This window comes from Perca flavescens, chromosome 12 (genome assembly GCF_004354835.1).
Source record: "Perca flavescens isolate YP-PL-M2 chromosome 12, PFLA_1.0, whole genome shotgun sequence".
NCBI classification, from domain to species: domain Eukaryota; kingdom Metazoa; phylum Chordata; class Actinopteri; order Perciformes; family Percidae; genus Perca; species Perca flavescens.
The window spans coordinates 29,381,943-29,396,930 of NC_041342.1; the positions used below are offsets into that span (position 1 = coordinate 29,381,943).

Sequence of the window (14,988 nt, forward strand, 5' to 3'; positions counted from 1 at the left end):
TATTTTTTTTACATGGCTCTTGTGACTGCATTTTCACCAAGTCGGACACAAACACACGCAGAGGATATATGTCATGGTAACTTTCCGTCTGAATTTCCTCCCCCCCTTACTAAAAAAGACAATCTACATCTACGTCACCTTCTCCCAAAGGTGGCTGGCGACGTCACACGTGTGACATTCATGTGTCATCGGAATATATAGGAAAAACATGTCACTGTTCACTGAGATGAATGGTAAACAGATCGAGTTGAGAAGAGATACAATTAAAAAGATCTGCAGAGATACAGGACTGGGCAGCATATTATAAATGTGAAGGCCCGCTATCCGGAGCAAGAATTAATCATTGTTATTATGGTTCAAATTAAAATGTTAGGAGTCTGTCTCAGGGCATATATCTAGTTAAATTTAGATATGTTGGTGATGAGAAGTTCAACAACATCATGGACAAAATGATTGTTGTTAAGCACGCAGAAAATCCAGCAAAGCATAGTGGATTATGAAGACACTAACGTTATCTGTTGACGTACAAAAACAACAGTAGCCTAATGTCTAAGTAAAACAGGGCATACAATGACAGCTCCTATCCTGAACATAGACAGTGGTTCTGAACATAAGTTGACTGTGTATCACTTTTTATCCCTCCACTTGATGGTCAGCGCATTGCCCCACCATTAAGTTTAAAAACGACCAGTTTACCCGTGCTGGTTGGATGACGTCATCTAAAGGAGGGTTGGGCCACACATTGTTACACCCTGGTTACACCCATCAACAACATATTCATGTGTTCAAGATTGGGTTATTTTAATATTCCCAGCTGCACCTGAATGCAGCGGGAGACTGGAGGTGGAGAGAGAGAGAGAGGTGGAGGAGAACAACAGGGGAAAGAGATAGCAAGACCCAGCTAGCGCCAGCACAGTGAGCCTAACCGTTATTTTGCGATATTGGCTCTACAGATAAAACTACATTTAAGCATCATGTCCTTTAGCTAAGATGTGACTCCAGTCACCTTTTCGTCGAATGTGTCCAAGACGGCAGAAAAAATGTGCGCCGGTAGCTAACGTTAGCTAGTTTAACGTGAAGACAAAAAGGCATCTCTCTCTGTCTTCTGACCGTGCAGCCCGATCGAAATCTTCGGATGACTGTCTGTGTAAACGCTTGTAACGTTAAAGCAGCTCGGCAAAACATCCCGCTCCTCAACTGACCCACCGGGTCCGTGTTACAATTACGAGCAGGGGAGGGAAAGCCACCACACTGTCAAAATGAAATTCACGGAGCATCTCTCCGCTCACATCACCCCGGAGTGGAGAAAGCAGTACATCCAGTATGAGGTACGTTTGCTTCATTATTAAAACCTGCACTCTTCTAGCCACCATCTAGCTAACTCGGCAGCTCATTGGTGGTTAATGATGGCTAAATGTCTGTCCAGTCTCATACCTGTTATTTTTATACAGAGCCATTTGAGTATAGCTTCCTTGTCTTTCACTCTCCTTTGGTTATACAACAGGAAGAGAGAGGACCTGCTTCAATTGTTACACCCGCAAGTCGAGCTAAACGGCAGCCTACTAGTGTAAGCTAGCTAGCAAACTACCGTTAGACAAGCTAGGTTAGTCGTTTGTTTGCTCCGCAGCTTTCCATCTCTCGGTCACATCGAGCTGTATTGAGCTGCTATGTACAGTACACCGGTCAGCAGAGGCGCGAGTCTCGTCCTCTCTAAGCTGCTTGGAATGTGTTTTGGAGACAAAAGGCATTCGACTGACTCATCACTTATTGAGCTAACGTAAGTTAATCTTTGCGCCCGTTAACCACCCTGCCTGTCCCCAAACGCTTACCCAGCTCAGCAGTCCTGCTGCTGGTGTTTTTTATCATGTGGTTGAACGGGGTCACTCGGTGACAGAGAGGCGCTGATAGCTCAATCTGCAAGCAGCAACCTTTGACCCATTAATGCTACTCAAATTTGCAATTCAACTATTATCTTTATGGTGACTACATTTGTATAAATGGCTAACAGTACAAATATAATATAATAATATAATAATTAAGATTTTTTTTTATTTTTGTGCCAGTATATTTTACATTGGTATTCCAAACATACTTGTCAAGGTTGTACATTTTGTTTGCAGTAGAGTGAATGTTTATACAGCAGGAACATGCTGATCCTGAGAGAATGGCAGTTCTTATGTAAGTCTTAATAAAGCCATATCTAGCCTATAAGTGCCATTCAAAGCTGTAATCCAGCTGGTCTGTGTGCTGGACAAATTTCATTACCAGGAATCAATGTGTAATCAATTTGTAATCAGGTCCAGTGCTTTGGGTAAACGTAAAAAGGTTCACAATGTTACACACAGTCCGTTGGCACAGAGGGCTAAATACACCAGCGGCAGTTTTTGTTTCCTTTAGGGATTTTTTTTTTTTTTAGCAGTGGGGGCAGGTCCGAACACCCCCCTCATACACACATGAAAATGGAACTGACACTGATTTATTCACCTCTATTCACACACAAAATGAGGCATACTTTCAGTTGTGATTGAACTGTATTTTTTGAGTTACTGACAACTTTGATCTTGACATCTAGGCTGAGCATTCTGTAGCAAATAACAATAAACCCACTATTAATGACATTATCTTAATGCAGTGTAACTACTTCAGCATGTAAATAATGCACCTACAATACAAATGTGAGCGAGGGCGTTGAGCAATCGCTATTATATCGAATCAACAGCCACGTGCGATTTTAGCTAGCAGGTGAAGAACATAAACAACGAAAATCACCAGCTAACTTAACTTAAATTTGACCAGGTTTAAATGAACTGACAATGTAAGTTATACGACTTACAGTTCTCAAGGACGTACACACACCATCTCAACTGGCTTATCATCCGGACAACGTCTCTTTTTCCTTTCTCCCTTTTTCTGCGGGGCGCCACGGTCAAATCAACATAGAAGGAACACTGGAACGGTGTTAACTGTATTTGAGTATGCATGCATGAATTAAGTTGAACCTAGAGTTGGGGTTTGCTAGTTTGTCTTTTCCCAATCTGATGTCATCTTGATCAAATCCACTTATTGAATCTGAATCCAGCTTTCAACATTTGTTTTTCAGCTTCAAACATTTTGTTATGTACCTAAAAAGTAGCTAACTAAAACTTCAGACTGAAACTCTACAGGTTTTAGTGACCGCATAATGTCTGCCGTTTGTAGTTAAAACCTGAAAATGAATAATTGAATATGCATCTGACACACTGAAGTAACCTTTTAACTGCACACAAGCTATGCTCTAAAACAGGGCTGTCGAACTCCTTTTAGTTCATGGGCCACATTATCCTAATTTGATCTCAAGTGGGCCAGACCAGTAAACCACTCCAGAAAGATCAGATCAGTCTGCCACAGACTTTCCTGTCAGCTTGATAACAAGTTACTTCTGCTACGACAGCGTTCTAAAGCCATTGTAGAATTTCTAAGATTAAAGTCGTAAATTTACGTGAAAAAGAACTTTGATTTTCTCTGAGATTAAAGTGCTAAATTTGGAATTGGAATTCTTTTACTTCTCTGCAGTTTTCACACTTTGCACAGTCATCCAGTGGGCCTGATTGGATCCTTTTTGGCGAGCCACGGGCCGTATGTTTGACACCACTGCTCTAAACACAGGAAGTCCCAATTCAAGGCAGTTTAGGTTGATGAGCCTAAATTGTTTGTATGCTTAAGGTTTGAGAAGTTGATCTTCAGGATTGTGTCACTAGAGAAGACTCCCCACTATGTTGGGCTTGTTGAACATCAAAACCACACAGTTCAGTTGTGATTTTTAGAGTGTTGTGCATCGCAAACTACGCTGTCGTGTTCTGCATATAGATGCACGGGTCCGTGTGAAGTCAGTGTCGTCTTCTGCCCATGTCCCAGAGGGACCACGCGGAATGTTCCCTTGCAGCCCCAAAATTCACGACTGCGCAGACCGTACGCTCTAATCGCACAAACGTGTGAACACATCCATGCGTGTAGACGCCAAGTGTAGTATAAACAGCACCACATGCACTTCCGTGTCGGTTTTGGCTCTCCAGGACTATACACACGGCAGTAAGCATTACTGGTCCGCATTAAGGTTGCAAAATTCCGGGAATTTTCAAAGTTGGAAACTTTCCATGGGAATTAACCGGCATAAATGGGAATTAATGGGAATAAACTGGATATTTTTAATATTACTTGTTGTTATAATACTGTTAGTCTGTAACAGGGAACTTAAATGTAGTTGGAAAAAAACCCATCTTGCAGCATAATCTTGGTTAAAACAACCTGATTAATGCAACTTCAGTTGAATGTCCTCCCTATATTCGTCAATGACATAATCAGCATAGGCTACTACATACTGGCCAACATTTAGTTTTTAAAATACAGGAGTTTTTTTTTTTTTTTTTTGGGGGGGGGATAAATAACCCATTGCTATTAACCTATGTGTGTTAATTGTATAGCCCACTTATTCTTGATAGGCTGGAAACAATAGACAGCGCTGATGGTTAGCTTAGCACGCATATAACCATAAACGTCAACAGTAACTTTACCTAAGTGAGAACAGCGTTTAGATCCTTTATCAAACAGTGCGCCGTCATTGCCTGTCATTTCTGACAATTTGATAAACAAACATGTATATTATGCTTGAGTTAATAAACCGCAGTTAACAAAACTGGTTAAAACATTGTATCAATATTTAAATAAATAACCGTGAGAGTCCGGTACGGCCAGACTCTCATATTTAAGTTTGTGTTCTGCTTGTTCAACGGTTGTTTGATAAATTGCTCTTAAACACATTTAGAGAGGATTTAAATTGCTATTTTTATTTTCAGTTCGTACCATTTTGGTGCTGGTGATTTACCTTTTGGGGCTGGCTAAAACCTCTTCGGGGCGGGCCGAAAAATTCTCCATGCAGGAAAAACCCTGCGTTTGTCATTTCAGCTGGTGAAAACGACCGTCAACACAGTAGATCTGAAGCCTTTTTACCAAAATACTTTATGCGTTGCTGTTTGCTAATACAAAAAGACTGCAGTTAACAATTAGTTTCCTTATCGATTAATCTGATTTATTGTTTTATATAAAGACTGGTCTATAAAATGTAAGAGAATAGGGGAAAAATGACCAATATGATGTCATCGTTTGCCTTGTTTGTCCGACCAACCATCACATAAGAAACAAAGCAGTACATCTTCACAACTGAGATGGTGCAACAATGGAAAGTTTGGCATTTTTGCTGAAAAAAATTAAAATCTGCTTCCAGGGTATCCCCCCCCCCACACACACACACAGACACCTCTCTGTACCTGTAGCAGCACTATCTGCATTGTTTGGAGGTTGCAGTATTCTCACAAGTCATCGCCGGTGCTCTGCATTGTCACATATTGCTACAGCTCGGTGGGACTGCAGCAATCTTTCAGTCAGTGCCACGGAGTTCACCACCATACCAGAACATGACATGTTATGGCAGAAAGATGATCTGGAATTTCTGTTTAGTGACTTAGAAATACCTAATGACTGTCTCTTATATATTTAGGTTATTTATTTACTGGTTCATTTGTGCGTGCGTCTGTTTTTTCCAGTCAGTATGAAGCAGGGCTAAGCTTTCTGGCTCAAAGTCGGAAGTAATCAGTCATCTCCTCTGGACTCCTGTCCTGACACATTGTTTTAGTTCTGTGTTCCTTTTGCAGCACACTCAGTCACATTAAGCTCTGAGCCAAAGGTCTCTTTCTGCAGTTAGAAATGCAGTCTGTGGAGCAGCTTCGCCAGTGCTGTTCAGTGTTCTATCAGCCTACCACCTTGTTAAAATTCACCACAGCTTAGCTCAGCTCCAGAGATCCAAACCACGACCAAATCAGCTTCTGTACTAATTACCAAACCAAATACCCTCGGGTGAAATTCAAAGCTCCTGAAATGCAGACCAACCTGTAGGGTCTGTTGCATATTCTCTGTGTTGTCTATTGCAATGACCTTGGTCTTTGTTAGAATAAAATATGGCTTTGTTAGAGCGCTGGTTAATAAACTATGGTACACAAGCGCCCAGTCTAGCAGTACGCGGATCAATATCCGCAATATTTAGAAATTTCTGTATTGGCCTATCTGTCAACCTGTGCTGCGCTGCTTGACACTCGTCTGCGCAAGTCATCGAAACTAGAGATGGCCCGATACCATTTTTTGCTTACCGTTTCCGATACCTGAACTTGCATTTCGGCCTATACCGAGTACCGATCCGATACCGTAAACTCCAGCACTTCCCGATACCTACACCAGCGTTTTAGGCAGTATCTGAGCCGATAGCGATACTGGTATCGGTATCGGAACATCTCTAATCGAAACTGAATTTATAAACTGAAATCATATGGGCACAAAATCCATATCCACCTCCATTAAGAATAAAAGGATGTCTGTCATCTTATCAACTGTAAATTAATGTGCATTGGTAATTGTACCAGTAGCTCTCTGTCTCCCCTTTATCCCTCCTCTCTCTCTCTCTCTCTCTCTCTCTCTCCCTCCCCCCCTCTCTCTTTCGTGTGTGTGCTGTCCAGAGGCAATACGCAATCACAACTGTCCAAACGGCTGAGAGCTTCCACCTGCAGTTGCACCTGCCTCTGTGTGCACCTGTGTCGGTGTTTTGCTGCGGTTATACTGACTCAGTGATGCATTTTACAAAGTCTACAGACTACCACGTTGTTGTTGGCATTAAGAGTGAAATACTCCTACACTTTAGAAGACTGCGTGCGAGCCTTTTTCTCAATGTGTTGTGGAACTTGCGAGGAATCGATACTTGCGCTGTTGCTGGAGGCAGCTGTGTTTATTTTAATTTTTTTTTTACCTCTACGTGTGACGCGTCGACGCATTTACGTAATAGATTATGTCGGCGAATCGTCCCAGCCCTAACTGTAGAATGAGAGTAGAATGGACTTTCCTATTCAAATCAACATAGCAGGATAGTATGAGTGTCGGCCATTTTTTCAGTACCGTTGCAAAGAACCGCTGGAAGGGGTTAACTCATTCTATTTCTATGGTCCATGGCCATTTCTTTTTTTTTTGAGCAGGGCAAAACAGCAGACGGTTCAATGTCCGTTCTATTCTAATTCTATTCCTATGAGATTAACTCAAATGACCTGGGCTGGACAAATTTATTGTTATGTTACTGTATATTGTTATGCAGGGGATACCCAGCCTATTATAGTATCTTTGTTGCACTGAGAGGGACACGTATTATTCTTCAAGTACATTTTTCTGTTGCTTATTTGATCAACAGTTTCACATGGACTCTGGTTTCTTACTGCTTATGCGGGGATTGGATGCAGACCAGATGTAGCTTGTTGTTCCACCCAGCTGTAAATCTGGCCCCGGGCCCAGTTAGTTTTAGTCCTGTGAAGATGTGGGACCCAGGCCTGTGAGGTTTGCAGAGCCATGCTGACCAGGGCTGTTGCATGCATGTCATGTTTTCCCATGGCAGCGGCGTTTGGGTCAGACACTTAGCAGGACAGTTAGATAAACAGAGTAAATGGACTGTATTTATACAGCACTTTTCTAGTCTCAACAACTACTCAAAGCGCTTTTACATAGTACAGAAACCATCCACCATTCACACACATTCGTACACTGTGGCAGAGGCTGCCGTACAAGGTGCCACCTGCTCATCAGATAAACTTTCACAGACCTTTACACTCCGATGGCGCAGCATCGGGGAGCAATTCGGGGTTCAGCGTCTTGCCCAAGGACACTTCGATATAGGACTGCAGGGCGAGGAATTGAACCACGAACCTTCTGATTGGTAGGCCACGGCTGCCCCAAGAGGTGTATCCTAAGCAGTTGTGATCTGATGTCAGGGTTTTTCCCTGGGGTGCTGTGCAGCCGCTGGGGTTGGTCACCAACTGAGCCCAGGGTTTCCTCTATGTTGATTTTGTAGTGGCGGCGCACCATGGCAAAAATTTAGTCGCGGTGGCCTTTTAAATGATACTGCCAACATAATCCACCCCCCCGTTGGCTGCCACTCACACTGCAATTTAACAACAAGTTAACAAGTTCGGACAGACCTGCCCCCACTGGTAAAAAAAATCCTAAAGGAAACACTGGAGCCGTAATGGTCCCATCCTTCGGCTCGTCCAGATGATCTCCACATTGTTTTTACGCTGCACCTAAGCCATATAATAGCAGAGAAAACCCTGGATGTGATGGGAACCAAAGACCGTCAGCTCTTTTGTTTTCATGCTGGCATGGGCTGTTATTATATCTCATGTCTTTAGCTCAGATTATTGACATTTTAACAGTGTGCAACTTTTCTTTTCTTTTTTGTCTACTGACTAACCGACTGGCTGCATTTTCCAATAAAAGTCTATGATGGAAGCTGCTTTATTTAACCTGACAGTTTCCTAGCGTGACTACAATTATAACAATATAAATGCCTGATGGTCATCTGAATGACTCAACAGACTCATTGACTGGCTAAGAGATTCTGCTGCATGACTGCATGTCTGTTGCACTCAGTCAGGCTTTGGGATATTTTAGTAAAAATCCAGATGTTTGTGTGTTAGGGGAGTTTTAGCAGGAAGGACAGAACTGGTCAAGAGGTGTGAGAAAGGGGAAGTGGCGAGAACAGAAGGGCTGCAACTAACTAGGCTATTTTTTATGAATTCATTTTCTTATTATTTTCTTCATTTAAACAATTGATAAAATGAATCGATAAAATTCCTATTACAATTTCCCGGCAGGCATAGCGTAAGACGAGCATGGTCGCGACAGTTTCACGGTATTGGGCCTGCTTGGGGATCCGCCTGTTAGATTGCTTGTGCCTCCCAACCTCCCCGCTCGCCTTGCATTGAAAATGAATCACTAGGCATGTCAATAAGCTTCCCGTGTGAAAAGATCTTTACTCAAGTTTCTCTGGGAATCGTTTCAGCCCTAGTTCACAGTCACATACATCTGTTTTTAGTTGCAAATGCGGGTAAAACGCTCGCACTGTCGAGCCTTGCAATGGACAGACTTTTCTACTAAAACCTTTTTATTTTTTATTTAACCAAGTCAGCCATAAATGTCAAATGCATCACTTTATAATGTACCTTTAACACACAGCCTAAAATAAAGCCTAAAAATACAACACTCCATGCCGCAGCAGCCTTAGTTCATGGGAAGTTAGTTTGCTGATGGTAGCTGGTTTCAGTTGCAGCGATGAATAGAGCAGCTGACAGAAACAATTCTCTGTTTTTACTTGCAGCCACAGCCGAGTGTGCAGATATTTAGAGAGGGGTCTCCGAAAGAACACTGACCGGCTTAATTAAACAATTGCTGCCTATTTAGTCCATTTTCATATAAAGTTGTGTGGGATTATTGTTAGAGGAAATGAGAATCGATTTAGAGAATTTCCACCTCAGCCAAGGGATGTAGCTAGCTGGGCTTCCCGCGGGTCTGACACATCGAAATCACAGAAGACGCAGTAAACTCACCATTGACGCATCCAGGCGACGCACCCTAATTATTTCCCTGATAATACTACATTGTGAGCAACAAATCCGTGTTGATATCGGCAGAAGGAGAGCTAGACAACTGTTAGCCGCAGCTGGGCAGCGGAGCCCTGCGGTATGTTTGGCTACGGAGCCAGCGCCACGCGCTTCCCCTGGGCACGGGTGTGAAGCCACTCTAGACCAGTGGTTCCCAACCTGGGGTCCGGGCACCCCTTAGGGGGGCGGCAAAGATCACAAGGGGTGCGCAAGTCTTTATCTTGTTTAAGGTTGAGGTATATTTGCTTAATGTTAAGGTCAAAATATATTTGCACATGTTAACAAATTATGATAATACACTAGAATATATAATGTATACAAAAGTCTGTATGAAAACCATATATTTTTGTTCTCGCTTAAAATTGTAGGCAGGCTACTTAGTAGGCCAAACCTCGGGGACCTCTTAACCTGTGGCCCTTGCTGTCATCAGGTCAGCTGCTAGCTGCTAGCATCCTCGTCTTTCCTGCCGCCACGGCATCACTATTTTATGAATGAAACATGGCGGAGAAACATAGTGCTGATAACTCCTTTGTATCAAAAAAGAAAGTAAGGCTCGATCTTTGAGAGTTACCTCAACTTTGTTTTTTTTTTTTTTTTTGGGGGCCTCAGCTTTTCTTAGACATAAGTAGGGGGGGCGCCAAGGAAAAAAGGTTGGCTACCACTGCTCTAGACAACGCTAACTTTAACGTGACTGTTAGGTGACGCTATGCTGGTATTGGAAATGCGTTTGATGAATCCAAACAATAGCGTGACCAATCTCATTTAAAAATAATGCTCTAATGCTTTAATTGCGGTTATACAAAATAACCGCGATTATGTTAAAAAAAAAAATTGCAGTTAGACAATTATTTAATAATTGTCACAGGCCTAGCTAACAGCTACAGTAACGGAGCTAAACACACAGCAGGACTGTTCAGAGGAACATGACGTGTTAAACAGCGCAGTTTAATGTGACAACACCAGCAGTCACTTGGACAGAATAGCCAAGTGAAACTCATCGACACTTCCTGGTCTGAGAAATCATTTATGCCTACTTGGTAGAGCTGGGCAATATATCGATATTATATCAATATCGTGATATGAGACTAGATATCGTCTTAGATTTTGGATATCGTGATATGACATAAGTGGTGTCTTTTCCTGGTTTTAAAGGCTGCATTACAGTAAAGTGATGTACTTTTCTGAACTTACCAGACTGTCCTTTACCCACTTAGTCATTATATCCACATTACTGATGATTATTCATAAAAAATCTCATTGTGTAAATATTTTGTGAAAGCACCAATAGTCAACACTACAATATCGTTGCGGTATCGATATCGAGGTATTTGGTCAAGAATATCGTGATATTTCATTTTCTCCATGTCGCCCAGCCCTACTACTTGGGGATTTTTCTGGTCTTGCTTTGGTGTTTCTAATATTTTAGAAGAAGGCGAACGATATAAGCAGCCGACAAGACCGCGAGTAAAGGAGAGGGTAGGGTTGGGTACCGAAACCCGGTTCCACTATGGAACCGGTTCCTACGCAACTGGTAGGAATCGGACCGGATTAGAACGCAAATTTCGGTTCCTCATTTCGGTTCCACTTAATGTGTCGACTGAAATATTTTCCCTCAGTCGCTCCGAAACGGACGTAAAAATATCCCCCTTTCTCTGTAGTCTACCGTCAGCTAGCTACCGTAAATGTAGGCTACTTTTAAAATGCCATATTTTCCCCTCTGGGCTCACCAAAACAGATGTAAAAGCCTTTTCTTTTCAGTTTTTTTCAAGTACCGGTTCTGCATTGGAATCGTAAAAATCCAAACGATACCCAACCCTAGGAGAGGGCGGACCCAAATGAGAGAGAGAGAGAGAGAGAGAGAGATTGTGTTGTACTTGTTACTAAGACGACGAGCCACGTATGCTCCTACTAAGTACTGAGAACTGTAGTGCACTTGGAAGCGAATCGAGACCCACATTTTCAGGCGGACCAGAGTTTAGTTGGTTGGTCGGCACAAAAGTTCAAATGAGCTTGGACTTCACCCCGTGCTCTGTATTCTCAACTCAAAATGTGACATTTGTATAATGTTTTCTAACTAAAGTGTTCAGATTTGGGATTTTATTTGTTTAATTTTCAGATACAACATACATGAATAAAACCATAATTACAACCATAAAACATCAGCTGCGAGTTGAACGCTACAATTTGTCAAGATTGTTGTATATATTTATTTTTTTATTGGGGACTTGCTCAATTTACTTGTGGGTCCCGGGGACTTACTACATGGGAAACCTACCAAGTCAACGTTATTGTCAATTCTGCAACATGTGCCAGACCTACAGAGCAAACCTGTCAACATGTTTACGCTGTTAGTCCTTGGTAATGCTGCCTTCAGCAGGATATAGATATAGATATAGACAGCTGCTGGTTCCGCTGGTCTTATCTGACGAGGGTGGAAAGCAAAAACTCAAAGATAAAAGAGAAGGAGGAGTGGGAAAGGAAAGGGGGGGGGGTCGGAGAGGGGAGGACGAGGGAGTAACATGTAGGGGAATATAGATGGCCAGGTGTAGACAGACACACAGAGGTCAGTGTAGACAGAATGGTGTGACTTGCATATTGATTCAAGAAAATATCCACAATGTCCAGAAGGAAAAATGAGAATAGCTGTGGAGACAGAAGGGAGGGATTATAAAGGCTTTATTGTCATTATCCCCATACGAGCTCTGATTAAAACCTCTTTCTAGGACCAAAGGGAAACCTATGGAGAAAGAGGGGGAAAAAAAGGCTACATTGAGAAAGAGAGAAAAGGGGTAAAAAGGTCAGAGGGATGTGAGAAGCTAGGGTTGAATGCTGATGGCACTGGCTACCACATGACTGGTGTAAGAGGATCACACACTTGCTCACTGTTCATGCACACACATGCGGATAGGTCACATGCATAGATCTCTTCTGAGTTCCTATAGCTGCCCCCTGTTTTGTGAGCCCGTTTCCCAGCATTCCCTTCAGCAGCCCCCAGTGCATATATATGAGTTATTACATATTGCTAGGCCTGTAACAATTATTACATAATTGTCTAATCGCAATTGTTACTTTGTTTAACCGCAATTAATAGCTGACATTAGCTAAGGTCGGGAAAACTATATAATAATGTACTATTGTCAATTTTATGTTCATTTAAGGAAAAATTACAATGTTTTTTTTTATTATAAAGAGGCATGGTTTACTTTATAGGCCGTGTATATGTTTTATTTATTTATTATCTGGGTCAAATAACAGCAATATTACCAGTTGGTAAAGTGTTTTTTGTCAAAGTCTTTTTGTCATAGACTGTATAGCATCACATGCAATGGGGGCTACTGTCTGGATGAACTGGTATTTCAAAATCTTTGTTATATATTTATAGTGCAGTGCCCCTTTCAAAACATTCCTTTTTGGAACGGACTGATTGCTTGGCAATAGATTGCAGCTTTTTTTTTTCTTTTTTTTAAAAGAACGGCCAAACAATTGCACACTTCCTGTGGTCTTGAGCAATACACCTGCCACGACGTAGTTGCGTGCCTTAGCAAGTGTCATCACAATTTGATATTATATCAATTCATAGGACAACGACACGATATTTGCCGAAGTAAAATCTATCTTTGACAATTAAAAAAAAAATCACAAGTAGCATCCATATGCAGAAACCCTTCTAAAATTTCACTTAAACAGAACTCATATCTCAGAAGTCAAATTCAGAACTTGGTGGGACTGAGAAAGGAATCCTCTGCATTTCACCCATTTTGACTTAGGAGCAGTGTCAGGAGTATTCGAAATTGCTAACATGCATGTGTTTGGTGTGTGTGGCACACACACACACACACACACACACACACACACACACACACACACACACACACACACACACACACACAGACCGACAGACGCTGGGAGAGCATGCACAGTGCACACAGAAAAGAGCAGGACTTAAAGCAACACCGCTAACCACTGATCCATCCACTCAAAAGAACAATAATAAAAGAACCATAGATGAAAGGAATCAAGAAAAAGATTAAATATTTCATACGTAGTATGTGCAACAAGCACCGAAATGACATTCATTTTTGCATAACATGAAATTAACACCTGTCTGTATGTTTAAGATATATTTCTCACCTATAAGAAAATGTAACCGTTAATCCCCAAAATAGTGTAAATAATTGCTCGGTCAGATGCTAAGACCAACCACTGGCTTAGCTTTTAGTTTGCGTCATTTGTGCGTCACAAAGTGTGACGTCAACAACATGTTTCCAAATCCCGCATCTTGTCAGGATTTTGGGGGAAGTCTGTAACGCCTTTTGTAGCCTTGACATTTGAAAACACAGCTTCCTTCATATCTTCTTCGCACCACCTTCATATGAGGCACTTTATATACGAGCTGTTTGAGTCGTTCCCAAAAGGAAGGAGAAACCTAGGGATCCGAGGTTTCTACAGGACACAAATGCGAGCATAATCCAGTTGTGACTCATAAAATCCTGCTGACAGTTTGGTGTCAAGATATGAAGTGTTTGTCTCCTCGTGGGTGGGGGCTAGGGGAAAGAGAGAGGGGCTGAGATGGAGGGAAAGGAATTTATAAAAGAGATTAGGCAAAAGGGAAGCCGTGAGAGAGTAGGAGAAGAGGGCGGGCGGGGAGGGAGATGGTTGCGGGTAATATTTTATAATGCAAATAAATGAACAAAATGAGGACAAGAAAAGACAGCAAAGGGGAAGACAAACAACAGAGGTATGAGGTATTGAGGAAAAGAGAGAAAGAGATGATAAAGTAAACAAAGGGAAGGGTGGCATAGACGCCTTCAAAAACACACACACACACACACACACACACACACACACACACTGTCTGTCCCACAGATTTGTGGTCAAAAGTTGTGGTGCAACGGTCTGCCTGAGGTTATTATTTGCCACAAGCCATGAGTCTGGATCAAGGCAGAGGTGTGTGAGAGAGAAGAGAAAATGCCATAAACTGAGTTACAAGGCCGGCAAGAGGCTAAGACAACAGGGGAGAGAGTGTGAGAGTGTGAGAGGTGGAGAAGGGGAAAAGGGACGTAAGTAGGGTAATCTTCTGTGAGGATAAGCAGAGCTGCCCTTCTCCTTGTTGAGCTGCATGTGTTTTTGTTTTGGAAACTTGCGCCTTAGCACCTGCTGAGCCTGCCTACTGACCACACACACACATATACATAGACAACCATTCACACATGGGCCTCAGGAGAAAGTGTGGGGAAAGTTTTGTCCCAGATGTGTCTGCGGGCGTGTTTGCTGCTGATGATAGCATGACATCAGATTGGTAAACAAAGCACTCTGTCACCACAAATTACCGTCTCATTAAAAGAGACCATGTTCTGTCTTGCTCTGTGTTTAGTCGTTAGGGCCAATATGACACACAGCCAAATCCATCCAGTCATTTTACATTACTCACAGATCAACAAAACATGCTTTGAGGCTTAAATCAGTCCCTCCAGCCAAAGTCTGC

General features: G+C 42.2%; 1 protein-coding gene across 1 annotated transcript in view; it reads left to right on the forward strand.

Moving 5' to 3' along the window:
- Positions 1-849: 849 nt before the first annotated feature.
- LOC114564928 (xenotropic and polytropic retrovirus receptor 1 homolog) overlaps positions 850-14,988 on the forward strand; it is a 44,116-nt gene continuing 29,977 nt past the window's right edge. Inside the window, exon 1 of the mRNA XM_028592613.1 lies at positions 850-1,328. Within this exon, the coding sequence (XP_028448414.1) occupies positions 1,260-1,328 (69 nt within the window). The 5' untranslated portion in view covers positions 850-1,259. The remainder of the gene's footprint in view (positions 1,329-14,988) is intronic.